The sequence below is a fragment of the Phaseolus vulgaris genome, chromosome 11, assembly GCF_051622355.1.
Source record: "Phaseolus vulgaris cultivar YP4 chromosome 11, ASM5162235v1, whole genome shotgun sequence".
Lineage (NCBI taxonomy): Eukaryota > Viridiplantae > Streptophyta > Magnoliopsida > Fabales > Fabaceae > Phaseolus > Phaseolus vulgaris.
The window spans coordinates 3454691-3479754 of record NC_143508.1 but is presented as its reverse complement, the minus strand read 5'-3'; the positions used below and the strand labels follow the sequence as shown (position 1 = coordinate 3479754).

General features: G+C 32.6%; 7 protein-coding genes across 10 annotated transcripts; 2 read left to right on the top strand and 5 right to left on the bottom strand.

Moving 5' to 3' along the window:
* Positions 1-5281: 5281 nt before the first annotated feature.
* LOC137830333 (SAUR-like auxin-responsive protein family) lies at positions 5282-6054 on the bottom strand. The gene has a single exon (XM_068637613.1). It carries the CDS (start codon positions 5962-5964, stop codon positions 5650-5652), a length of 315 nt encoding a protein of 104 aa, XP_068493714.1. The 5' UTR covers positions 5965-6054; the 3' UTR covers positions 5282-5649.
* Positions 6055-12142: 6088 nt separating this feature from the next.
* Positions 12143-15607, bottom strand: LOC137825093 (transcription initiation factor TFIID subunit 14b). 4 transcript variants are annotated; one of them, XR_016517532.1, is made up of 6 exons: positions 15375-15607; positions 14970-15058; positions 14646-14867; positions 13946-14149; positions 13745-13866; positions 12143-12468 (listed from the first exon to the last, which is right to left on the bottom strand). XR_016517532.1 is itself a non-coding variant. In XM_068630771.2 (6 exons), the coding sequence occupies exons 1-6, from the start codon at positions 15486-15488 to the stop codon at positions 12379-12381; spliced, it is 825 nt and encodes a 274-aa protein (XP_068486872.1). In that variant the 5' UTR covers positions 15489-15607; the 3' UTR covers positions 12143-12378. The 4 variants fall into 4 exon arrangements, 3 of the variants coding, with proteins under 3 accessions (XP_068486872.1, XP_090153626.1, XP_090153627.1); XM_068630771.2 differs by having other exon boundaries at positions 13946-14133; XM_090297500.1 differs by lacking the exon at positions 15375-15607 and adding an exon at positions 15148-15350 and having other exon boundaries at positions 13946-14133.
* A 4065-nt stretch (positions 15608-19672) lies between these two features.
* LOC150022998 (auxin-induced protein 10A5-like) lies at positions 19673-20270 on the bottom strand. The gene has a single exon (XM_090297567.1). The coding sequence runs from the start codon at positions 20150-20152 to the stop codon at positions 19871-19873; it is 282 nt and encodes a 93-aa protein (XP_090153693.1). The 5' UTR covers positions 20153-20270; the 3' UTR covers positions 19673-19870.
* Positions 20271-20924: 654 nt separating this feature from the next.
* On the top strand, positions 20925-21565 carry LOC137829691 (auxin-induced protein 6B). The gene has a single exon (XM_068636572.2). It carries the CDS (start codon positions 21124-21126, stop codon positions 21400-21402), a length of 279 nt encoding a protein of 92 aa, XP_068492673.1. The 5' UTR covers positions 20925-21123; the 3' UTR covers positions 21403-21565.
* A 902-nt stretch (positions 21566-22467) lies between these two features.
* Positions 22468-23023, bottom strand: LOC150022997 (auxin-induced protein 10A5-like). The gene has a single exon (XM_090297448.1). It carries the CDS (start codon positions 22897-22899, stop codon positions 22636-22638), a length of 264 nt encoding a protein of 87 aa, XP_090153574.1. The 5' UTR covers positions 22900-23023; the 3' UTR covers positions 22468-22635.
* Positions 23024-23538: 515 nt separating this feature from the next.
* Positions 23539-24309, top strand: LOC137820839 (auxin-induced protein 6B). The gene has a single exon (XM_068625124.2). It carries the CDS (start codon positions 23871-23873, stop codon positions 24147-24149), a length of 279 nt encoding a protein of 92 aa, XP_068481225.1. The 5' UTR covers positions 23539-23870; the 3' UTR covers positions 24150-24309.
* A 247-nt stretch (positions 24310-24556) lies between these two features.
* On the bottom strand, positions 24557-25050 carry LOC150022996 (auxin-induced protein 15A-like). Its single transcript, XM_090297601.1, has one exon. The coding sequence runs from the start codon at positions 24915-24917 to the stop codon at positions 24639-24641; it is 279 nt and encodes a 92-aa protein (XP_090153727.1). The 5' UTR covers positions 24918-25050; the 3' UTR covers positions 24557-24638.
* Between the last annotated feature and the right edge of the window lie 14 nt (positions 25051-25064).

Genomic DNA, 25064 nt, shown 5'->3' with positions numbered 1-25064 from the left:
GATGTACTGAGGTCATACATATTAGATCTGGACTATATACATTTTCCCTTCCTCTCTTAAATTCAAAAGTTATTTTGTATTATTGTCTTTTCTGTTGGACTAAACCAAGTATTAAAGACTTTATCTTTTCTAAAAAAACCAGGAACATGTATCTATCCAGAAAACTATTCTTAACTTAATTGTTTTCATTAAAATTTGAAAATATAAGAATATTATAGAAACCAACACAACACAAGAGAAGTATTATTATTATTTGATTAATAAAAAAAGATAGAGTTGTTCATGCATTCTACGTATACGATGATTGGTGTTTGATTTGTGAATGAAGAAGTATGATGATCATGTGATGGAAGGATGATGAAGAGTTTTTGTGGTGATGCCCTCCCTTGTGTTGTGGGGGCGCCAATCACGTGCTGCTCATACCTACCAAATTACGGTGGGGTCCATCACTGTGCGCACTTCGATCACAGCAACATTCGGTGGAGTCACAATCAGCGTTTTAGTTTTTCTTTCTTCGATAGGTGAGTGACGGCGGGTGAGATTACAGTTCCCCAAACCTTGTTGGACCCGATATGGGATTCGTACTTTTGATATGAGAAGACAATTTTGTCCCTTCCTTCTTCCCAACAATAATACTAACACCTGAGACCAAATGGGAAATTCCAGACCCAAAGACATCAATAACGGAATATTCCCTAGCTTTTGATAAGACATGCCACCTTCACAATAATTCTCTTTTAAGCATCTCATCACTGCATAATTATCCTATCTTCTTCAATAAACATTCATCTTAAAATAATACTTTTTTAATTTCATTTTCTAAATGCAACATTATAAAATACTAACAACACAAATCATTATAGTTAACCCGATAAACCAAGATATCAAAAAGTATTTAATATTATGTTCCTTATTTAATCTGATAAATGTTTTGATTAAACAAAATTATGACAGCCCAAATGACAGATAACATGATATTTATAATGAATCATGATATATACTCATCTAACACCTTAGTAAATTATTACTTTTAATTTTATTATATCTATATATATATATAAATAAAAAGATTTTTTCTTTATAATATTTTTGGTGTAAATAATTTTCTTTTTCAATTTTATCTTAATATATCTCATTTTATTATTTTATCTTTTAAATTTTAAAATTATGTGAAAAACATTTCATTATTTCATATAAATCACTTGAAAATCATTTTTTTTAAAATTAATGTTAACCAAAATTCTTCTTTTAATTATTTATTTTAAGATCTAAAGCATAATCTTTATGGAAAGAGTTTTTTTGAAGAAAAAGAAAAAGATAACAACAGTAAAAAAAAAGAAAGAAAAAACACAAAATTTCCAAAGTAAATTTCATTATTAGTGAGTCTTTCGTCTCTCTTTGTTATATTCCACTTCAAACAACTATTTTTTTATAAAATCATCATTATTTCGTATTTATCATCGAGTAAATCTCAATCTTAATCTGAACCCCATTATATTTTCTAATCCCAAAATCACTAGCAGAAAAAAAATAGTAAAAGTCTAAAGAAAAAAAAAGTCCAATAAAAATAATAATTGATTAATCAATTCATAACCTTTTTTTTTTCTTTTCAAATTCGGTTGAATAAAATTAATATTGGGATGTGTGTTTCCCAGTTATTATAATGAATTATGAAATGAATGTTTTTACTTTTTGAATGTGAAAGTATTTGTTTTTCTATTTATGATATAGCAGGCCATGCCGCAAATGGTGGCGATACTGTCTTAATTGGTGGCATGGCTATCTCTCTCAAATTTGTCTCAGCAGCCCAACACGCTTTCTCTATACTTACATTACACCCCACATTCCATCTCTTTCTCACAGTCATTTTCACTGTCTTTAGCTCAACCACAATAGTCATCACAATAAATAAAAACATCAAATGTAAAACAAACAAACAAAGTCTTCACCAATTCATCACCACTAGGGCTGTTTCAACTGGTTTTAGATATAAAAAACTTCACTTTTACAGCAAAAGTAAACCATTATACATTCTGATGCAATGACAAATGTACCCTGTTCCTCAGATGTTATGACACTGAGACCTAGCTAAGGGAAATGGTGTAGGGTGGTCAGTGGGAAAGGTTTGTATTTATGTTTTTATACACATGCACATGCAAGGTCTATAGACCACTGTGCACCAGTACACAAAATAAGCCCTTATGCAGGGAAAAGTCCACTTTATTGTACATATTACCATAAATAATTAAAACAATGACTTTGGTTCAACATGTCTCATTGTTCTAAAAAACTTTTTCTCCCACACAACCCTCTTCCTTTTTCTCTTTCACCATTTTCTTTAGCAATTTCACTTCCCTTTACCTTTCTTCTTCTTAGATTTCTAGTGTACTCTCTATAGTACTACTAAATATTATGAAAAAGTAGTTTGTTCCAATGTTTAACTTTTCATAATTCTATTAACAAATTGTATTGCACGAGATACAAAATAACATTTGCAAAAACTAATAATACAACAAAAACTAGCCATGTAATAATATTTGGTATGAAAAAAAGTTTTTTTTTCATTTTAAGTAGTGATAAAAACAGTATATATTTTGATTTTTTATACTGGTTTAAAAAAGATATAAGAAATGATAAAAATATCATTTTTTTATTTACATATTTGCCTTTTATAATTATTTATAAAATAAAAAAAAGAAACCCTTTTCTTTTCTTACAAACCAAATTTTATTTGCATGAGATGTTAACTCAAAACAAAAAGGTAACACTGATTGGATATTACCAATCTGATTCTTAATCTGTTTAATAGTTGAAAATGGGAAGCTTCCACGAAATAGAGAGAACACATGGGTGGGACACTCTAGTCTCCGGGGACAAATTTCCAGCATAGAAATTGCATACAGTAGATCTCAAATATCCCAGTAAAGTGAAAGATAATAACAGCTACATTATTCCATTGGGAATTTGATGTATATCAGCAAGTTAACTGTGAAGTACAGGCAAAGTGCAAATGCATTATTGGAGATAGAAACTAATGGATATAACAGAAAGAAAAACTGCATGTATGTTTGAGTAATAGAGTTTGTAAGGATGCATTAGTGAATGCAAAGTTCTGTTTTTTTATTACTTCACTATGAGACTTGCAACATCAATATACCATAATGAAAAAAAAAGGATGTAGTTCCAAGTTGCATATATTTGTTTGAAGTTGAAGGTTGTATTGAGTTATTTAAATTATATACAATCTTTTATGGTCCAGACAAATCAAAACCTCACTAGTTGTGTGAAGGACGTATAGAGAGAGAAAGAGAGAAACCAAAGGCATGGACAAGAGAGTAATGGGAGGAGATATTTTCCTTCTTTTTTTTTCTCAAGAGGGACATTGAAAATTGGATTAGTGTAGGAAGGAGAAGACACATGATCGATGTTTTGGTGCTAAGGGAGTTGCCAAGTTGGTGATGGAGGAAGGCAGTTATAAGGGAGTTGTGAATGTCAGAGGTCAGAAGTCTTTTTGTGGCTGAAACCAAAAGAAAGAAAAAGAGGCATTAATAATGCAGAGGACCATCTAAGCACAGACACACTCCTATTTTCTCTGCTGGTCCTCCTGCAAAAGGAAAACCAGAACCACTTTCAAACTTATTTTTCAGCCTTGTGTTCAGATAAAGTTTGTTTGAGGTGGATCTTGGTAGTAGATAATTTTATCCAAGTCTTGGTGTAAGTAGAAAGACTTCCTTTTTTTAAGTATGTTGATAAACATACAAAAGTTAGATGCAGTTAGTAAATGCAAAACATATTGTTTTTAATCAACTTTTACTGTAAGTTATAATAAAGTTCTGCATTAAATGTGAAACTTCAATTCTATAGAATAACACAAAAATTGCAAGTGAATGTAATAAGTTATGTGAAAGAGATTTTTTTGTTCTTTTACTTATATTGAGTGAGAGAGGACTATAGGAAAAATAACAAAGTTGATAATATGATTTTAGTGCAACAAATAATTGAGGAGGAGTTTGAGTGTAAAGTGAAGCTATTAGTATTGTCATTAATTAAATAAATGTAATACAGTTAGGCAGTTTTTTGGTCTCTATCAACTTGCAAGGGCATGTAAAAAAGTGTATGAGCTTTTGGAAAAGAGAAAGGGTTGTAAGGGTAGTACTTGCAGGGTTATTAGCTAGGTCTGCTCATGGCCACAACCATCATTTATGTTCTGTCTTCATCATTAACAACCACTTTGCTCATATTGGCTTAAAACCATGGTCCTTTCCAATCCAACCCCTTTTCTGGTTTCTCTTTATACTATTAATTAACACAATTGCTTTAATCCTAAAATCCTTTTTATTTTTTTTTCTAAAATAAGGAATCATTTATTGGGATGATCATGAAAGTGAACTTAATAATAAAAAAAAACATATTGTAAATCCATAGAATGGACTTCAGCTTAAATTTTGAATAATTTTTCTTAAAAAATTCAGCCAAGATTTAGTGTAGGAATAAGTTATAAGGCTTGAGTCAGTTACATAGGATTATACCAGCACATTTCTCAGACATTTAAACCTTATTATCTGTTTTCTCAACCAAAACAGAACTTTACTATCAATAGATTCGAACTTTGCCATCAGCATTGTGCCAAAGACATTGGAAGTTCCACTGCTATAGCCATGGAACTTGTGGGATGTTTGATAGTTAATCTTCCTTAACATGTTCTACTTTTTATTTATTTAATGTCACATTCAAACTCAGACATTGATGGTTTTAAAAAAATATTTACAGGGTACAAAAGTGAGGAAACTTGACATGATTTTGGTTGTTATTCAATTCTACAGGTGAAAAATGATGAATTAATAATTCAACAACACTTGACATGTAAATATAGTAAATAATATTCGAGATAAAAAAATAAACATAAGAACATCAATAATAAAAAAGTGTCCATAATAATCACTGTAGAAAATCTTACACTGTGATTGCGTTGTTTCATTTGCTAGCAAGTTGGGAAAATTTAAAAGTTAAGCCAAGCCGTACCGTGTTAATCCGTACAACAATGGTACTGTCCATTAACTTTTTCTGAATAATACACAGTTTTCTAACAGAAAAAACTAAATTATTCTTAGAAAATTGTGGGGAGTTTAATACTTTGATTTTCTCACTGCAACAATGAATTATTTTTCACCTTCCTCGTAATCCTTCACCACACTTGATCTTGTTTTAGTTTAAGATTTTCCTTGTACTAATAATGTAGCAGATCTTGATGGTTTCAATTTGCATTAAATGGAAGCAGGAGTGAAGAACATACATGAAGTGGCTTTCATTGACATAAAACTTCTCTCACAGGGTATATTATTTCGAAACCTCTGCGAGGAAAACTTCAAACATTTGTACAATTTCTACCCATGAAATCTTTTCATGGAAACAAAGTTAGAGTCGCATAATTGACTTCATAACAGGTTGTTCCGACAAACCCACAAAAAAAGACAAGAAAAGAATGAGATGGATGTAGAAATAGCAAATGAAGAAGAATATGAATGAGAGGCCAATGAAAACGGCAATGACGAAGGGAGAAAAAAGAAGCAAAAGGTGGGGTGCTTCATCTTGGCCATCCTCTTCAGTCAGAACCATTGTGTGAATAAACCTCGTCCCTTGTTTGTTTTTTCATCTCAACGATGATGTTAGAGACCTGAAGACAACTTCTTCGCAAGGAATGGTGAGGCCCATCTCGTGATCGAAGCCAAATTCTTCTTCAGCTTGTCGAAGGAGGGATTGGAACTCAGGGTGAGCGAGGAATGAGATTGGCACAATGTACCTACTTCTGTTTTCACCCACATAAACAGCAAAATGGCCTTTTGGGACATCACCAGGGTGGCCATCATCCTCGTACCCGTTTTTCTTTCCTAGGCTTGAACACCTCTTCAGGATCTGCTTCAAGACTGCATGTTGTGGAAGCTTGTTTGATTTTCTGATGGCCATGTTAAGTGGTTGAGATGTGATGTGATGTGATGAGATGAGATGAGAAGAGAGAGTGAAGAAGATGTTGTGGTGGATGATGAGAAAGGAGGGTGATGAAGGGGTATTTATGGAGAGGGTGGAAAGGGTTGATGTGGAGGGATTGTGGGGCCTGAGGCAAATTAAAGGACAGACCACGGGTGTTTTGGGGTTTGTGTATTTGTGCAAGGACATGGTGGGAGCCAACCCCATTGGCTATACTATTCTATGTTGGTCCTCCTCACAGCAACATGGTCCCAGTTTCACTCTATTACACCTTCAATTCTCCCCCTACCTATCTGTCTGCTTTCAACCTTCTTATTCACCCCAACTCATTTCTCTCAAATCCTCACACCCTTTCTCTTCTTTCTTTTTTGACTCAATTCTTGGACAATACTATTCTGTACTCATATTTCTAACCCTTCCTCAATTCACAATCATGAAATTGGTTACTTTTAAATTGCATATTCACACTCAAAATGTTCATCTACCAGTTAAGGAAAAAACTGAGAAAGGAGATCCGTTAATAGCAGTCAACCAGGTTTCTTAATAAAGATTAATCATCAACAACAACAGATAAGTAATTGTGGTGATAAAAAGAAAAAAACAGAAAAGAATTAGTATCCGTGAAAAAAAGTTGTGTATCACAGTTTTAAGAAACGTACAATAGTTTGATTCCGTATGGGTACTGAAGATCTGGTTAGGAAAATGTGTGGCTTATATAGACTCTCAGGAATTTGGTACATGTAAGAAAGACCCTTTTTATTTTGATTTACAAGTCTCGCTCATGAATTGTATACATAAGATTTTTGATTTTTGATTTGGTGCTGCTAAATCCATTAACACAGAGTACGTAAACACTATTTGTTATTTTAGAGTGCAAATGTTGTGTGACTGAATGAAAAAGTGAAGGGAATTTGGAAGAATTTTTTGATGGAATCCTGCACAGTCTCAATGGAATCATTGGCACACCCTGGTCCTGGTGATGGTTTGGCCTTTCTGATTGTTCGGCTAGTGATACTGACGAGTGAGGAGTGATAAGTGACTCATGCAACCGAAACCCATGTGTATGTTGCAGTGTTGTTCATACTTTACAGGATTTGGACTCTCTACCTTCAAGTTCAAGTGCAACACTTGCCTCAGCAAACTACTGAAATATTTCAAAAAATATAAGCCTAAACACTCGGGGTCCTTTTCTCAACCATTTCATCCAATTCACATGATCACCACAGATTAGGTACTTTTGTATAATAGCTTAATGTAGTATTGTTTACCTAATAAAATTTTATCACACCATAAAAACTTGTTCTTAAAATTTATTTTTCAAATAACAAACAGAACTCAAAGAAAGCAACTGCAGAAGGGTAACATATTCTGTTTACACCAAATGAGATTTAGGAAGCAGTAAGAGTAATTTGTTTTCCTGGAAGATGCTTCATCCCCTTCCAATTTTGATGATCATATATACGTATATTCATTCGACTATAGTAGCCTAATTAATCTCTATCTACTATTCTGATTAATTTAAGATCCGAATTAATTTAGAAGAAATGATGCAGAAGCAGCAGGCTAAGCTGTCGATGGAAGGTGCAGTGGTCATGCTCAACAACGTGGTTGGTTGGTTAGTTCTTTTCAGGAAGACATTGGTATTTATTAGTGGAAAGACTATATAATGTGTAATAAGAAAAGTAATTGAAAACTCAATTGTGATTGTGAATGATGAAGGGTCTCATGCAAGTGGGGAAGAGTGGTGAATTTACTAAGGTTTTGGAGTCAGGATTTGGCATCAATCCCAGAATTATAGTATCATGTTGAACCCAGTGATAGAGATGTGGTAGTATTTAGATTCCTTTGGACCATGTAATATGATATAGAATGGTTATAGCACTCAGAAATCAGTGTCTCAACAATGCAGGGCTTCCCATGTGGTCCTGCCCAAGCCATGGCCACTAGATAACTTATAAGTGTAATAAGACATAAATTATATTGAATGCGCACCACTATTTAGGTTTAACCTGCACCACCTTGCTTCCTTACCTTAGCATGTTTCCCATGCCCACAATAATAAATTCATCTTATTAATAATAATCAGTCACTACTCATATCATATACGGTAGTGTCCTGCATTTTAGTCATATGTCCTACCCTTTGTGTCTCTCTCAATGCCAAATCCCATGCCAATTTGTAGGACATCAATCATATCCATTCACAAGCACAGATTCAACCACCTAAACCAAAACTCATCATACTTAAATTCAACTAAATTCTATGGTTAAACCAATACCAACACAACTCTGTTACCACCACTCCTACATCTACATGCATTAATTGAATTCATGATGAAACTATAAAACCATACAAATAAGATGGTTGATTTTATGGATTTGCTGCACTGTATGGAGAAATTTTGAGAGAGATGAATGATGGTAATGGATGTTATTGGAAAAGTAAGGTGGAGAGAGAAGAGAGGGAAAAAATGGGATAGTTGTGTCGGTTTGTTTGTAAGGAAGTACGTAGCATGATACTAGCACCATATGAAATGTGTATAAATAAATGTATTACGGTGTGAAGGTAAGGTGTAGATGGGAAACCAGGTAAACGGATGTCGCATTCCTTGGACAGACCCTTCATGTTCTGTGAATGAGATTAATTGGAGAAAGAGTTGGAATTAAAATTAGGAAGAGAATTGAAAGGCCCACCATTTTCACCAAAATGCGGTGCTCTGAGGAGCAAATCAACGAAGGGGATGTTCTTTTAAGTTGATGGAGACTTAACCTTTACTTTGGCACATGAAGGCCATGTTACTCTTGCCCCCAAAATCCACTTGCTAAGGCCCTGTTTCTCAGATCATTCCAACCACTTGAAATTGCCCATCTTTACTCATTTGCCTAACTTCTCATTTTTTTTACCTTCCAATGCAACCAACCTCACAACCCACAACACCCCTTTTCTTCTTCTTTTACTGTCACAACAACTCTTCTTACAGTTCTGTGAAATAGTACATTCTTCTTCTGAGTTTGAGTTTGAGTTACCTTCATCATCTTTATCTATGTCTACATTCATGGTTTCCCCACTAAACTATGAGTTTTTACAAGTAACAATGCATCTAAGATAGATGATTTCTTCTAAGTGAAACATCTAACTGTCTAATTCCCATTCCCAGATGTCCTCGTCTGACAACAAACATCAATCAGAAAGCATAAAAGTGCTAACAGATGAAGTTCATGTCTTTCTTCTTATGTGACCTCCAAATGTATATATATATCTAACAGACCCTTGGTTCAAATCTTCCTCCTTATGAGGGACCTGCAGAAAACATTTTGATGGTGATCAAGTTAAAGCAATTATGTTACTAGTTTATATGTTCAGTTTCTTTTGTATAGGTGGAGTGAGATCCCTTAAGATAATATCATCTAATCAAAAGTAGATAGTTCAAATATGATGACAGTATTAAATGTTCTTTATTATCTCTTAATCTTCATTCTCTTGTTGTCATGGTTTTTTATTCACTTAGCTTTTATTTTAATAAAGAAGTATTGATGATAAAGGATGCTAGTGACATGTCAAATCCATTGATAAAACTTGTTTGTTTCTACTAATTTAAGAGTCTTATCCTATCCAAAAAGACCAAAGCTTCTGTCAATCTTAAGGACATATTGAGCGAGTTCTTGGTCTGGTTTATGATAATGACAACAAATGTTTATTACGTATGCATGAAAATAGATTGAAATGTCCTTCACAGCTGGCACAACAAAAGCAAAGGCTATGTCCATGACCATGATAGTGCGAATTGAGGTCCAACTGTCATTTTTTTGTCTTCAAATTATTATCTGTACTAACCAATGTACCAAAGGCCATTCCTTGGGTAACAATAACATGCAATACAATGTTGTACCAATGTACCTGCAAACTACCTACTTGGTAATTTTTGGTCTGCTCATAGTACCTGCTAAAAAGAACATGAATGTGGGAACCTCACTTAGAATTACAAAACCCACCAAAATAAAACAGCTGGAAGTTGGATTTTCCCATTAACGGCAATCCCTAAGGTCTACTCCTACCATATTACCCACCAAACCCACTCAAATGTGTGTATGTAATGCCAGCCTTTGCAGGGACCCTACCCCTCCCTCACTTCAATGCACTACCAATTCAAAACAGTTAGTATAATGTTTTCCTCCCACAACTCAAAGCTACACTATTTTGATCATTCACACTTACTCAACTCCACCACCAATTTTTCACTCTTTATCATGTGCCTATTTGCACACCTTTTATACCTTCCAAAAAATAGGGTTCAAACACAAGTAGGGTTTGGGTAGGCTATCATGGAACTTGTCCTCATACTTCCAATTTTAAAAAAAGAAATGATATATTGGTAATTGCTCCACTAATTAATGATATAAAAAAGAGTATTTTTGTTATTTCATATAAAAATTAAAATTTTAGATAAAGAAAAAAAAGTTATATACTTAAAGTTAAAGCAAGGTTGTCAATGTATATTATTTTAAAAAAATAAAACTTGTATTTAAACACTTATATTCATGTACAATTTGTCCAAAAGAACTCATACATTTTACTTTGATTAATTATTTATTGAGATGACAAATGATTGATAAAGTTTTAGAATACCAATAAGTTGGATAGCAAAGAAAGTTTGATAGTGTTGTCTAATATAGACTACAAACTAAAATAATTAGTTGTAATAGTAACTAAATTAGAGACCATTTTAGAAACTAAAAAAAAAATTTGGTTTCTAAATTAGTTTCTATTATTTTCTATTATTGTAAATAGTTTCTAAATTGGTATCTAATTAGCAACCAAAGTTTTTGTTACCAAATTTAGAAACTAAATAATTGGTAGTTAAAACCTTATTTGCTAATTAGATACCAATTCAGAAACTATTTAACAATAATAGAAAATAATTTAGAAACCATTTTTTTTTAGTTTCTAAAATGGTCTCTATTTTAGTTCCTATTGTAACTAATTATTTTGATCTCTAAAAATTGCCTTGATATTTACTAATTTTTTTTTATAAAAAATTAGTGAATAAATGTTATTAAAAGCATAATTGTAATTTAGTTAAAATACTACTCGGTGCTATATATATATATAAAACATCATAAATATAATTATAAAATATTACAAGCACTACAATAATAAAGTTTCTTAATGCTGAAAGTTTTTATTTAAAAAAATTTCTCAATGACAAATTTATAAATTTCCACGTCATAAATAAATTGATAAAAATTTGGAGGTTTTCGGTGTTGTACGGATTTTGATATTTTAAAATATATTAAAAAATTAATATAATTTTGTAAGAGTATATATTATATTTATTATACTGAAGTTTTTTTAAAAGACTGCAAATACTTATATGACATGCCTAAAAATCAAAGTTTATCCTAAACTCTAAATATTGTTTCATCCGTTTTTTGTTTATAAAACTAAAATTAAAATAAATGTTTCTTATCTTTTAGAAGACTCGATCATTACGTCTCTTTTATTAATTATTTTCAACTAAAATATTCCTTATTAAACAAAAGAGAGGAATACTCTTACAAAAACAAAGTATATCCACAGTAATTATTTAAAAACAAATTGTAAATCCAAGTTATATTTATTGCTATAAACTAAATTAAACTATTTCCTTCGTATTAATAAACTAGTTAATTGAGTCTTAAAATTAGGAATAGGACAGGGAAGGTATTTTATTTTACTTCAGTGATAGCAGCATAAAGTAGAACGTGAAACACAGACCAATCACAAATTTAATTAAATAAATATATTAGTGCAACATTTATGCCTTCCTTTTCCATACAACAATAAAAGAATAAACATAAACGTTTATATTATTTTCATAAAATTGAAATTTTATTTATTAAATGTGCCTCTTCAAGTATGAAATTACTAACATATCCCTCATCAAGTTTCCAAATAATTTACCTGCACATATAATTACTTTATCAATCACAAATGTTTTTTTGGATATCCATGAAATCTATTCCCATTAGTAGGATAATGTTAATTTGACAAAAACTTATTAACAAATGCTTAATTAAATTGCTTATTCATGTCTTTAATGGCTGTCAACATGATAAATCTATTTATTTATTCAGATGATGTATCTGAATTTTATAGGTATATTGAATATATGTTATAATAAATGAGAAATACTACACTTTTTTTTAATCTTTGATGGTTAAATCATACACAGTTTGCTGCTTCTGCTTATTGGCAGAGGTACACTACTCTAAAATTACAACACCGTAGACAAAAAAATGAAACAAGTTACAATACAGTTGAAGAAACCACTAGCTGGTTAGAGCACACAATCATCCCATTCTTCTGCTCTCTCAGTCATTACAAAAAAAAACTTCCAAGATCCTAATTGTACATCTACTGGTCAGAAGAAGATTTAAACTGCTGCTGATGCTGTCCATCAATCAAGTTTATCTGTCGTCTGAGTTTAGCAATATGTGCTTGAACCTAAGCCATTGGAATTTTGAAGCACAGTGAGTTTAGTCACAATTTTCTTACTACTTTAAGATGATAGAACAATAAAAATCTACAAGAAAAGCTAAAACATATTCACAAATTAATCAACAACAACAAAAGAACATTCAACCACCCTTTTTAGGTCCCCCCTTTTAATTCACTAGCATAAATGGGGATATACAAGTAACACTAAGGCAATCAACAGCTTATGAAGGTTATGCAAGAGAAAGGACTGTAATACAGACTTCAACACACTGACAAAGGTCAGTTGATTCGGATGAAGATAAAGTTAATCTACACAGTGTGCTCTCAAATTAAAAGGAGAACATGAATAGTGTCAGCATTACATACTTTAGTCTAGTTAGTTGTTCATTATTATAAAATTACTTTATGATGTTCATCCTAAATATTCATGCCCCACATAGAAAATGATTACAACATATAGAACCCACATAGAAAATGATTAGAACATATAGAACCCACATATATTGATGATAATGGATGTTAATTAATTCGTTAAATGATGAACAAGTAGGAGTGATGTAACATGATATGATAGCTATTAAATAAAATTAGAATAATGTTCATCAGCATATAGACCATCTTATCTGTCTTCTGTCCCTCCCCTCCTCCTTCCTCTCAGTTGGGCTCTGTTTTCTTTAGAAGTTGGATTAAAAAATTTAATTACAACCCAGAATCCCATACATGTACATATCAGTACACACAACAATGTAAATTTAAGAAAAATGTCTCTTCATTCTATTCTAATACTTCAAACGCACAGTTATTTTGAGTTCATCTAATCCATAAAAAAAGGCCGCAAACATCATACAAACAAAAATAACCTCCCAAGCATAGATCATTAGTCTCAGTCTCTTGAAGGATGAATCTGAAGTACATGTTCTGAAAGCAGAAAATTTCATGAAAAAAAATCCTTATACATATTTCCTTTTTTATCAAACATTAACCTTGCATCAAGATCATAAATCATGATGCTATTGCTATAACATTTCACCATACAGAAACTATCAGGTGCATATATAATTTAGATTGCTAGGGTATTTTACTATATACAAGTGACCATGTATGATGCAGACTTTTCAACTTTGTAAAGATGCAAGCGTCTGCTTGCACTATGGCTCATTTTGATCCATTATTATACCATTAAGGCATCAACAATTGAAAACCGATTTGACATCCATAAAAACGATTTGACATCCATAAATACTACGTACTTTAAATATGATAAAAGTATTGTCATACATACCTGCTGTCGAGCTGCTGCAAGCTGTAAGAGCTCATCTGCTTCTGAGAAATTCGTGAACCATTGACTTAAAGAATGGTCTTTGGTATCACCTTTCCTCCTTTTACTTGCATCCTCAACAGGTACTGCATTTACAAGTTCTTTCAACTCAAGCATGGAAAAAGAAAGCTGCAGATAACAGGGGGTAATTGCTACATAACATACTGGGAGGAGGCAACGTAATTCCAGCAGGTAATCTTGGCAAGTTCACTGCTGAATGACTCTGCACACGAGCTAAAAAAGCCTCTGAAGGATCAGGGAAAACTATCTCATCATAAAACTCCACAACAACAGGCTTCTTTGCGGACATGGAACTGTTTTCATCCTCTGGATACAACTTCAAGTGATGGTATCTGTATATATATCACTCTTCAATAGAATACAAGGTTCAGAAATTATTTTGACATTCACATAAAATGCTTTGCAATCTGCATGACTAATAACGAAGGATACAGGTTGTATTGTCATCTACTATATCATTAGACAATATTCAAGCACTTGGACCATATATAACTGAACACTCTTACCAAACTTTTCAGTTAGCAAAAATAGACGTTATTCATATAATAGTCATCCAAGCTTATCATTCATAATAATGAAGCACTCCAGCCAAATTGCTCTATCTATCTAACTAAACTTAGTAGGGAACAGAGCTGCACTCTTGCAGAATTTCAGAACCATAAGCAAGTTGTATAATTGAAACATGCTAGAAAATCAGTTGACATTTTGCATACAAATTTTCAAGCATATTTCGAACCTCTAACTGAACCAAGAAATCGGAGCATCAATAAATGGCTCAACAATACTTTTTTTCCTGGAACCAGGCTACCGGTTACTAAATCCAAAGCAGTAACCAACAACTCACAAGTTCAAAGGTTTGTCACAAACATCACTGTGGAAATAAAGTGTGATGGCAACTTCAAATTCCCCCCATCCTGCCTCTGAGAGTTCAAAAGGTGGTGACTCCACAACACGTGTTGGATTATTGAAACTAGAATGCAACTGAAAAACAACACGCTTTACTATCGCCCCAAGATCCTCATTGGTTGCTCCACGAACATATACTGTCCATTTATGCGACTGATACCTTACAATATACATAAACATGGTGACTTTCTTAACTTTAAAACCCATTTTAGAGACTTCAAGCAAAACATTAGACCAGGTAGAGGCAATGTAGGATACTTACTCGCTAGCCTTTTTGCCAAGCCAAAATGCTATGTTCCCATACACTATTGGAACGCTTATTTCCAAATCTTTGAGTTTCTTACCCATGTTCTACACAAAACCCAGAAATGGTTATACTTGTATAATGATCAATACAAAGAACCTATTTTAGTAAAGCATATAGAGGAATTAGTTTTCACTCTGTATTATATTCTAAAATCATATTTGATGTTCTGAACATTGATTTTAAGATCCTTGTAGTGCAACATAATAGCTGCAAATCAAAGTTTCGAATTTGAATCAACGACGGAAACAAGGTGCAATCTTTACGCAGTCCCAAAAGCGCAGGATTTGTGGGAAATCGTTATTTTGGCGATTGGAAAATGGGGTTGATGGTTTATCCGAATTTGAATCGAAACAAGGTTACCTTCTTATCATTGTCTTCAGATTTGCCCATTTTGGTTCGCTGGGATTTGGGGGTAGGACCACTTAATTCAGGCTGATCTTGACCGTGCTTTTTCGAAGATGAGCTGTTGGTCATATCAATCAACGACCTCCTCTCAAAACTAGAAGCTCACTCCGACCATCAACTTTTAGGGTTTGTAAGCCTCTGCCAAAATTGTGAAGAAGGCTTTTACGACGTCGTTTACGAGCCTGTACAACCACTTTACGAGCCCAACCCAATTCCTAAGTAGGCAGTATTTTTGGAATTCCTTTTTTCACCCTCATGCTTTCTTTCTGCACTTCATAAATACCAAAATCCTTACTTTACCCTTGTCTTATTAATTACAAAGAATGGGATTTGCGTTCTTGTGTTGTTGTCTTGTTGTGTTCTTTGTTGTTGTTACACACTTGCAACATTAATTTGTGGTTTTTCTTGTTCATGTTTAGGGTATTGAGTTGATTTTAACATAAGATGGAGTCGAAGTGAATATAAGAAGGATGGTAAAAGTTTACATGTTTATTTGTTTTGAAGTATTTTGAGTTTTTGATTTTTTTTTTGGATTGTGAAATCTAAAAACGATAAAAGTGATTGATTTCAGATTGTGATCTAGAACTTGGAAACAATATTTATATTATACAACCTGGAATATAATTTAGAAGTAAATTTTGACTTTCAAATTCTACAATCTAAAATACGATTTCAATTTTCATATAGTATAGTTTAAAAGTCAAAATTTTATTCCAATTCCACACTCCATGACACAATTTAGAAGTGAAATTTGACTACTAAATTGTGCAATTTGGAAGTCAATTGTGTGATGTATTTTCCATGAATTTTGTAGTAAAATATCATATAAAATTGATAAGTTGTTTGCCATGGACGAAATGTCCGATATTGTGAAATTTGAGGTAAAAAAATATTAATGGGTTGAAGAGGATTATGCTCAAGCTTTTACAATGGATGAGACAAGTAAAAATTGTTATGGTTAAGGGACATATAGTTACATTGCAATGTATTTGTGTAGACATTTGGGAGGTTAGATAACTTATTAGAATGGGTCTATGGAGTAACACTTAAACTTAGATTTGTAGTTGTGATATTAAAGTCTAATATAGCAAGGGGACAATAAAGAAGAAAAACACAATGTTGTTAGGATATGGGAAAAAAGTGATAAATGTAAGAGAAACAAACAAGAATATTATAATTTGAATAAGAAAATATGATTATCCATTTAAATTACATAGTAAACTAGTATTCAATGGATAAGAATTGAGGTAATATCTCATAATCACGAGTTGACTAATATAAAAATATGTAATTTTATTATTATATTCTTTGTTTTTTTTCTCTTTTTTAATTTACTAGAAAAAAAAGCATGAGAGACCAATTTCACACAATAGCTAACTTCATGCTTGTACTTCTAAATTAATTCAGTCATTCAACGTTTGTCTATTATATTCACCTACATCAAATCCATAAAAATATATATCATAATACAGAAAAATGACTAATTGAAAAGATGATTAATGAGAGAACCACTTGTATTTTATTAAACGTGTGGAAGTTAAACATGTCTTAATATAATATAAGAGGAAAATTTTATATATTTCATAGTTACAAAAACTTCGTTCTTTTGTATGATCTTGAAAGATAGTTAAAGGGGAACATGTAGAATTGTATTTGAACAATAATCTTATTTCTTTTAAATTCATAAATGAATTTAATCGAGCTATGAGTTTCTATAACAGCAGCTGTAATCTTACACTGTAACGTGCATAAGTGTGAGAGTATGACATAAGGAAAACTCTAATATTGGTTGAGTTTTTGAAAAGTTGAAAAGAGTGAAATAGAAGGTATCACATTCTCATTACTAACTTTGTTATATGCCTCATAAACTGCACATTCTTGGGTAGATGCCTTACTATTGAAGCCTTAAAGTTTCTGTGCAACTTTTGCAGTTCAGGTTTATACAATCACTAATCCACCGTGTGTAAAGTTTTCACTCCATGCACCCAAACAAGATTTTTTAGTTACTTGAAAGACAAATGACAGAGGTATCTGCGCAACCTCATTTAAATCAAGAAGTCATTGCAATTAAATTAATGTCTGTGATGTAAACTATCCTCCCAACATTCTTAATTGGTTGAAGTCACTACTTAAAGATGAGAGATCCATGCGATGGTTTTATTGAAGATCCTACATCGACTAGAGATACGACCAATTCATAATATATAAGTGATACAAATTTCACTTTACAAGCAGTTTTTGTAAAGTTAAGTTAAACTTAAAATGTACTTTTTAAGATGGTATTAAGCCAATTGAGCTTGATTTAAAATCCACTTTTCAAGAGGTTATGCTTAATCAGGAAAATATGAATTGATTTATTTAAAAATGCTCTGTATTTTCTTCTACTTCATTTCTATTTTCTTATTATTTCGATATTGTTGTAGGATCTTCCTGCTAAATTTTCACAATATATTCGACAAGGGAGATTCAACAAGGTTACTCTGCATGGTCTACTAATGGATGTGGAATGCAAGATCTTGAAAGGGAAGCCTCCTTTTAGACGGATTAAACTTGGAAAAGGGTGGAAGAATTTCTGTAGTCTTCATTCTTTTCGTGAAGGAGACAAGATTATCTTTGAATGTGATACGGGAAATCCTTCTTCTCATATCAGGGTTTTGTTACTTACTTCTATTCACAGTTTAAGTTATCCTGCATAATTTCGTTTATTATTCTCATAGCATAATAGTTACCAGTGACTAAGAAAGCTCATACATATTTATGTTTCTGCTTGGACTTTTTGGAAAACTGAACAATTAGGTACTCTTTATGTTTATATTATATTCACTATATGTTTTTGTTTAGAAGTGTTCATATTCTATTTGTTCATCTCTTTATTACAAATTTGTTTCATTATCTGGTATATTTATAATAGGTTGACATTATTACATATGCTTAACACTATAACAATTGCTAGTATATTAAAGTCAGAAAAATCTTTTATCATATTTTTTATTATATATATTTTGTGTTAATATTAGAGAATGCTTATATTCGTTTTATTCTTTGTATATTGTCTATTATTAATTAGTCATTCAAGTATTAATTGTTGTTTTTTTTTATATAAAAACCTGATGATGTATATATGTTTATTATTGTTGTATGGTTTTTAAGATCTTTAGTTATTTATATAATAGTATTTCATTATGTTTTAGTTGTATTATATTACATTACATTTTAATTTAATTTAGATAATAAAAAGTGAATTCATAATTTAATATGATTTTGCCTACAATCTGTTTTTTTGAAGAAACACACATTTACTGAGAGTTTTTTTTTGTAATAATTGTACTTGGTATAATCTCCTGAATTCTATTTTTTAATTGCAAAGATTTTTTGGAGAGTTTATTCTATTTTTTAATTGCAAAGATTTTTTGGAGAGTTTTTTTTGCAGATTAAATTACAGGTTGAAGATAGCATGAGGTTGGTGAAGAGGACTTCAAAATGGATACATAGTATTAGATAATTGTTTATATAATAATGTATTTGTTCAAATTATTTTATTATATTAATATTGTAATGTATTTATTATGGCCAAAATATATTCATGAATTTTTAATTATTTATGTTATATTATATTAAATTCATTAATATACTAAAATTATATAAATTTATACTATTGCAATATATTTAATTTCATTTCATCATATTAATAATTTATATATATCTAAATAAATCTATTATTTTTAATATTAATATTTAAATATAAAAAATCGAAAAAGTCACGTGCGTTGCACGGGTCAACCTACTAGTTCATAATATATAAGTGATACAAATTTCACTTTACAAGCAGTTTTTGTAAATTAAGTTAAACTTAAAATGTACTTTTTTAAGATGGTATTAAGCCAATTGAGTTTGATTTAAAATCCACTTTTCAAGAGGTCATGCTTAATCAGGAAAATATGAATTGATAGCCTTGGGAAATGAAGATTATCTTGCAGGGATGATAGCTTTGGAGGGTGCACCAAATTAGCTTGAGATATTTATTCTGTGATGCTGAAAGCAGAATGTCAAGAACTGAGTACACCACATATTACTGAAAAATCTAGCAACAAGTGGCAAAAGCTGTTTCAGGACAGAAGAGTTGTGTGTTCCTTGTTCGGCTTAAAGGATGAACACTGAAATACTGTAAGGGTCAGGATTGGTAAATATCTCTAACAGAATTGGTGCAATTGATCACTATTAAAAGCTAATAATCTGATGTATATGGACTGAACTTTGATAATGATACTGTTGTGTATACTAGAGTTCATTGAGATTTCGCAAAAGCAAAAAGTGTCCAAAACAATGTTGTGTTGCACTTTAATTCAGGCAACAGGTTTCAACTATTCAAGATAACAAAATAGAAATCTAACAAAAGTGCCTTCTGTACAAATATGCCTCATCTAATCTATCTCTGTCTCCATCAGCTTGTTTTACATATCATTCAAGCAAGAGGTGATGTTTAGGAACTCATCCTCCTGACATGGGATTGTGAGACCACCTGCTGGATGATCATACCCAAATTCTTCTTCTGTCCGACTTAGTAATTCTTGAAATGAAGGTTGGTTCAAGTATGATACAGGAATCACAAACCGCTTCATCTTGTCTCCAACATAGACTGCAAGATAGCCTCTAGGTACCTCAACCCCCTTGGACGATGCTTGGGTTGTAGAAGGTGATGCCCATCTGATAATACCTGCTATGCGGAAACCCATTGTTTTCTATTGCTCCACACCACAAATGACAAACTGAAGTCAAAGAACTAGTATAAGAAAAAAATATTTGAAATCTGGTACTTGAAGAATGAAATGAATTGTGTTGTTTGAGTACTGGAAAGATATTGTATATATAGTTGCCAATGGCCTATGCAATTCAATGCCACAATAAATGGTTTTTGGTGGGGCTATGATGGATTCGACCAAGAGACAAGGGATCACATGGTTTTGTCTTAGATATCACTTTCAAGGATTAGGAAGTTAATTGAGTAAATACCCCACCACCTTCTGAGATATTGGCCAACAAATTACAGGTGAAAACTAATGCTTGTTCATTCATATCGACATGCTATAGACATCTCACATGTTTCTTTAATAAATGACAACGCTATTGATATATATGTACCATTCACCAACTAATATCAAAGTCTGAGTAAGCAACTTGTAAACCATGAGAGGTCTCAGTTGGAATTAGAGGCAAGAAGAGGACTGAACACATGATCATGAGGCACTAGGAACCACAATTTTTCTGTGTACTTCAAATATACAACAATACCATGTGAACTTACATACATGAAGTTGGTCCCCTCCACTCCAAATCAGTGTCAACACCATCCTAATAGACTTTTCTTTACATACTGGGGTAGTTGATGGCTCTCACTCCAGAAGGTTGGCTTGCATTATATGTCACAACATGTTAGGTTGATTCATGGGAAAGTCCTAAAGACATTGCCATATGACCTTGTCTCTCAGTTGGTCCCAGTCCCATGACTACTATCTCACAACCTTTCTTCAACAATAATTCAAGTATCCTACTTACACAACCTTTTATCTATATATATTCATGGTTGAAAGCATGCTACAACCAACACCATCCTTCACATTCTGAAGCATTCTAACTTCACAAGCCTAAACTTTCAAGTTGCTTTTAGATCAAATTCTTCTTAAGTCTCTGCAAATACAAAACAACAATGGGTTTTCGTCTACCTGGTATTAGAAGGTCATCATTTGCTGCAAACCAAGCATCTTCAAAAGCTGTGGAGGTGCCAAAGGGCTATCTTGCAGTCTATGTTGGAGAAAAAGTGAAGCGGTTTGTGATCCCAATATCATACTTGACCCAACCATCATTCCAAGACATGTTGAGTCAAGCTGAGGAAGAGTTTGGATATGATCATCCCATGGGTGGTCTTACAATTCCCTGCAGTGAAGATGTCTTCCAAAATATAACTTCACGCTTGAATAAGCTATAACTTTGTACTGTTGAAGACAGACATAGATTTGTAGATACATTTTGTACAATATTAGGCATTTGTTGATTTTGTTTGGATCCCATTTTTGAGAAATTGGAGAAATGAAAGATCATTAGAATGACAAGTTTGTCCCATTTTTGTTTAATGAAAATGAATTCAACTACTCAGTCTCTCATCTGTGTTTTTTTTTACTTTAGTTACTTTGACAACGTTAACTTCACCCTGAATGAACAGAGCTGCTATAAGAAATTAGTTACTTGGTTGTCCTGATAAATTTCAAGGAATGAACATTGAATATTTTTTTTATGCAAAGAAAAACTAATTGATACAGCATTGTTTTTTTGGAGATATATCCATTGCTAAATAACATACCAAAGAATATACAAATTTATGTGATTTTTTTTATACATGATTAGAAAGATAATATGGACTGATTCAACTGTTCGAATTAATATTTTGTGTAAGTGGTATAAATGTAGAAGTTTGAATCGGGATGTCAATGATCCTATCCCAGATATATAATGTTAGTTTATATCACAAATAAAAACTTTAACGTATCAATTTGAGATAAAACTGATAACTCTCCATTTTACAATTTTATGCAGATAATTAAAACTTTGAGGTTTAAATTGGTTTAGTAGTCTACTAGAGTTGATAATGCTCGAGTTCCGTGTCCCACTAACACAGTAACCCTATGATTTTTCAGTGTCAACTTCTGCATAATTCATCTCCTCAAGTGGATGCTAGCTGGCAAACCGCGTTATCAATATTCAAGGAAACATGTGACAGTCTAAGTGTCTACAGAAGTATGAAATAGCAATCCATGAATAGACATTTGGTTTTACTTGATCAAATCTCCTTTGATTAAGTGGTTACTTTATTGGCTATTCATTTGGGTAAGTGGGTTTTGCACTCTGGTACAATTTGATCGTAGGACCATGGAGAAAGATTTCATATTTGGAACCAAGTTAATCACTATTAAAAGGTGAAAACCTGATACACACAATCTAAAATTAAATAATTGTATTGTATATATTATGATTTATTGAGATGTCGAAAAAGCAAAAAGTGTTTGTGGAAATGTCTAGTCTTAGCATTCTCATTCATGTCAAAATTTCCAACTTCAGTTGGACTATACAAGGAAAAAATATGGAAAATATTCACAACAAAGAAAGTTTTCTTCCGAACAAATTTGGCTCAACTAATCTATCCCTGTCTCCGTTTTTGCATTATTTACAGCTCATTCAAGCGAGAAGTGAGGTTCAGAAACTCATCCTCCCTGCATGGAATTGTGAGACCACCTGTTGGATGATCAAATCCAAACTGTTCTTCAGCTTGACTTAGTAATTGTTGAAATGAAGGTTGGTTCAGGAATGATACTGGAATCACAAACCGCCTCATCTTATCTCCAACATAGACTGCAAGATGGCCTTTTGGGACTTCAAGTCCCTTGCGAGTAGATGACTGTCTAATAATACCTAGTATGCGGAAACCCATTGTTTTTGTTGCTCCACAAATGAAAACTATCCCAAGTGATGCCAAAGGACTTGTATGAGAAAGAAATATTTGAATTCTGATGCTTGAGGATGCAAATGAAGCTTGTGTTGCTTGAGGATGCAAGAAATAGTGTATATATAGTGGTTAATAACTTTTGACAGGGGCATGAGGGGGTCCATTGAGGGGCAAGGGATCGCATGGTATTGTCTTAGACATCACTTTCAAGGATTAGGAAGATAAAGTGCATACCAAACCCCACCTTCTGATATAATGACCAACAGATTTACGTACATGAAAATAAATACATCACCAAAGGTTTTGAAACCTAAGCTTATGCATTTGTCATTGTTTTCTAGCTATTTCAGTTTATATATGTAGACATGCTTTAGACATAGCACATGTTTAGTCAAATAAGAGGCTAATGATGTTGATATATATCTACCATGTGCCAACTAGAATTGAGAAATCCTGATCCATAGCTTTCAAACAGTGGAGATGAGAAGACAACCTACATTGAATGCATGACCATGAGGCACTATCCACCACATTTTTATGTACGTCAAATTCTAAGCAACACACATTGAACTTTTCATAAATGAAGTTTCTGGCCCCCACCACCCTGAATTAGTGTCAAGATGAGCTATTAGACTATTTTTTCATAGAGCAAGAAGGAGAGACTGAGAGAGATCAACTATAACGTGGTGGTTGATTCTTTGAAAGTCCTCTAAGACAACACCATATGGCTTGTCTCTCATTTGGTCCCATGACTCCTACCTCATATCCTTACTTCAACAAATAATTCACTTAGCCAACACTTAATCACATATCCTTTTATCTATATATTCATGCCCTGCAAACATTTAGGACCAACTCAAATCCTTCCCATCTAAAAGAATTCAAAATTCAAAAGCTTATTTCAAGAATTTGCTAAACTGTTCTGTTGTCAAGTTTCTAATCCAGTCAAAACAACAATGGGCTTTCGTTTACCCGGTACCAGAAAGACATTATTTGCAGCAAATCAAGCATCTTCAAAAGTGGTGGATGTGCCCAAGGGCTATCTTGCTGTCTATGTTGGAGAGAAAATGAAGCGTTCCATGATCCCCGTGTCATACTTGAACCAACCTTCATTCCAAGATTTGTTGAGTCAAGCTGAGGAAGAGTTTGGATATGATCATCCCATGGGTGGCCTTACAATTCCTTGCAGCGAAGATGTATTCCAACGTATAATTTCTGGCTTGAATGGACAATAAATCTCACATAGGTGGATGACATAGATTAGAAGTGACATTTTTGTATGTTAGGCATCTTCTCAACTTGTAAATTTCTCTCTTCCTCAAGAATTAGGGTGAAGAAAGATCATCAGATTGATAAAATCAAAGTATATCATTTTTTTGTTCAAGAAGAATTTAACTGCTCAAGCTTGAAGCATCTCCTCTGAGTTTTCTATTTATTAGTTACAGTGCTCCCTTGCTCCTCTATGAGCTTTGATCCTCCAATATCCGTTTTAGTATACTTTACCAATACTCATCGATGAAATATCCAATCTATGAAACATTAATACTTTTATGATGACAATGATTTACCATTTTTTATTTTGATGTCTAAGAAATGTGATTTTAATTTGGATCTGCACAATTGCAATTATATATTCATTCTGCACAATTGCAATTTGATGTCTATGATACAAAAATGTGTCAGAGTATATAGTCTACATCTAAGTCAGTTCCATCTTCATGCACTTAGCACCTATTCAAGCGAGAAGTGATATCTAAGAACACATCTTCTCCACAAGGAATTGTGAGACAACCCAGTGGATGATCATACCCAAATTCTTCCTCAGATTGACTCAACAAATCTTGAAATGAAGGTTGGTTCAAGTATGATACAGGAATCATGAAGCGCTTCATTTTCTCTCCAACATAGACTGCAAGGTAGCCTTTTGGCACGTCCACAACTTTTGAAGATGCTTGGATTGTAGAAAGGGATGCCTTCCTGATACCACGTAATAGAAAACCCATGTTTTATGTGTTGATAATTGGGAAGAGAAAGTTGAGAAAACAGAGTTGTAGATGAGATGCTCGTTTTTGAAGTTAAAATGCCTTAGGATGTGAATGATTTTTGTTGGTCTGAATGCTTGCTCGTGAATATATATAGATGAAAAATGC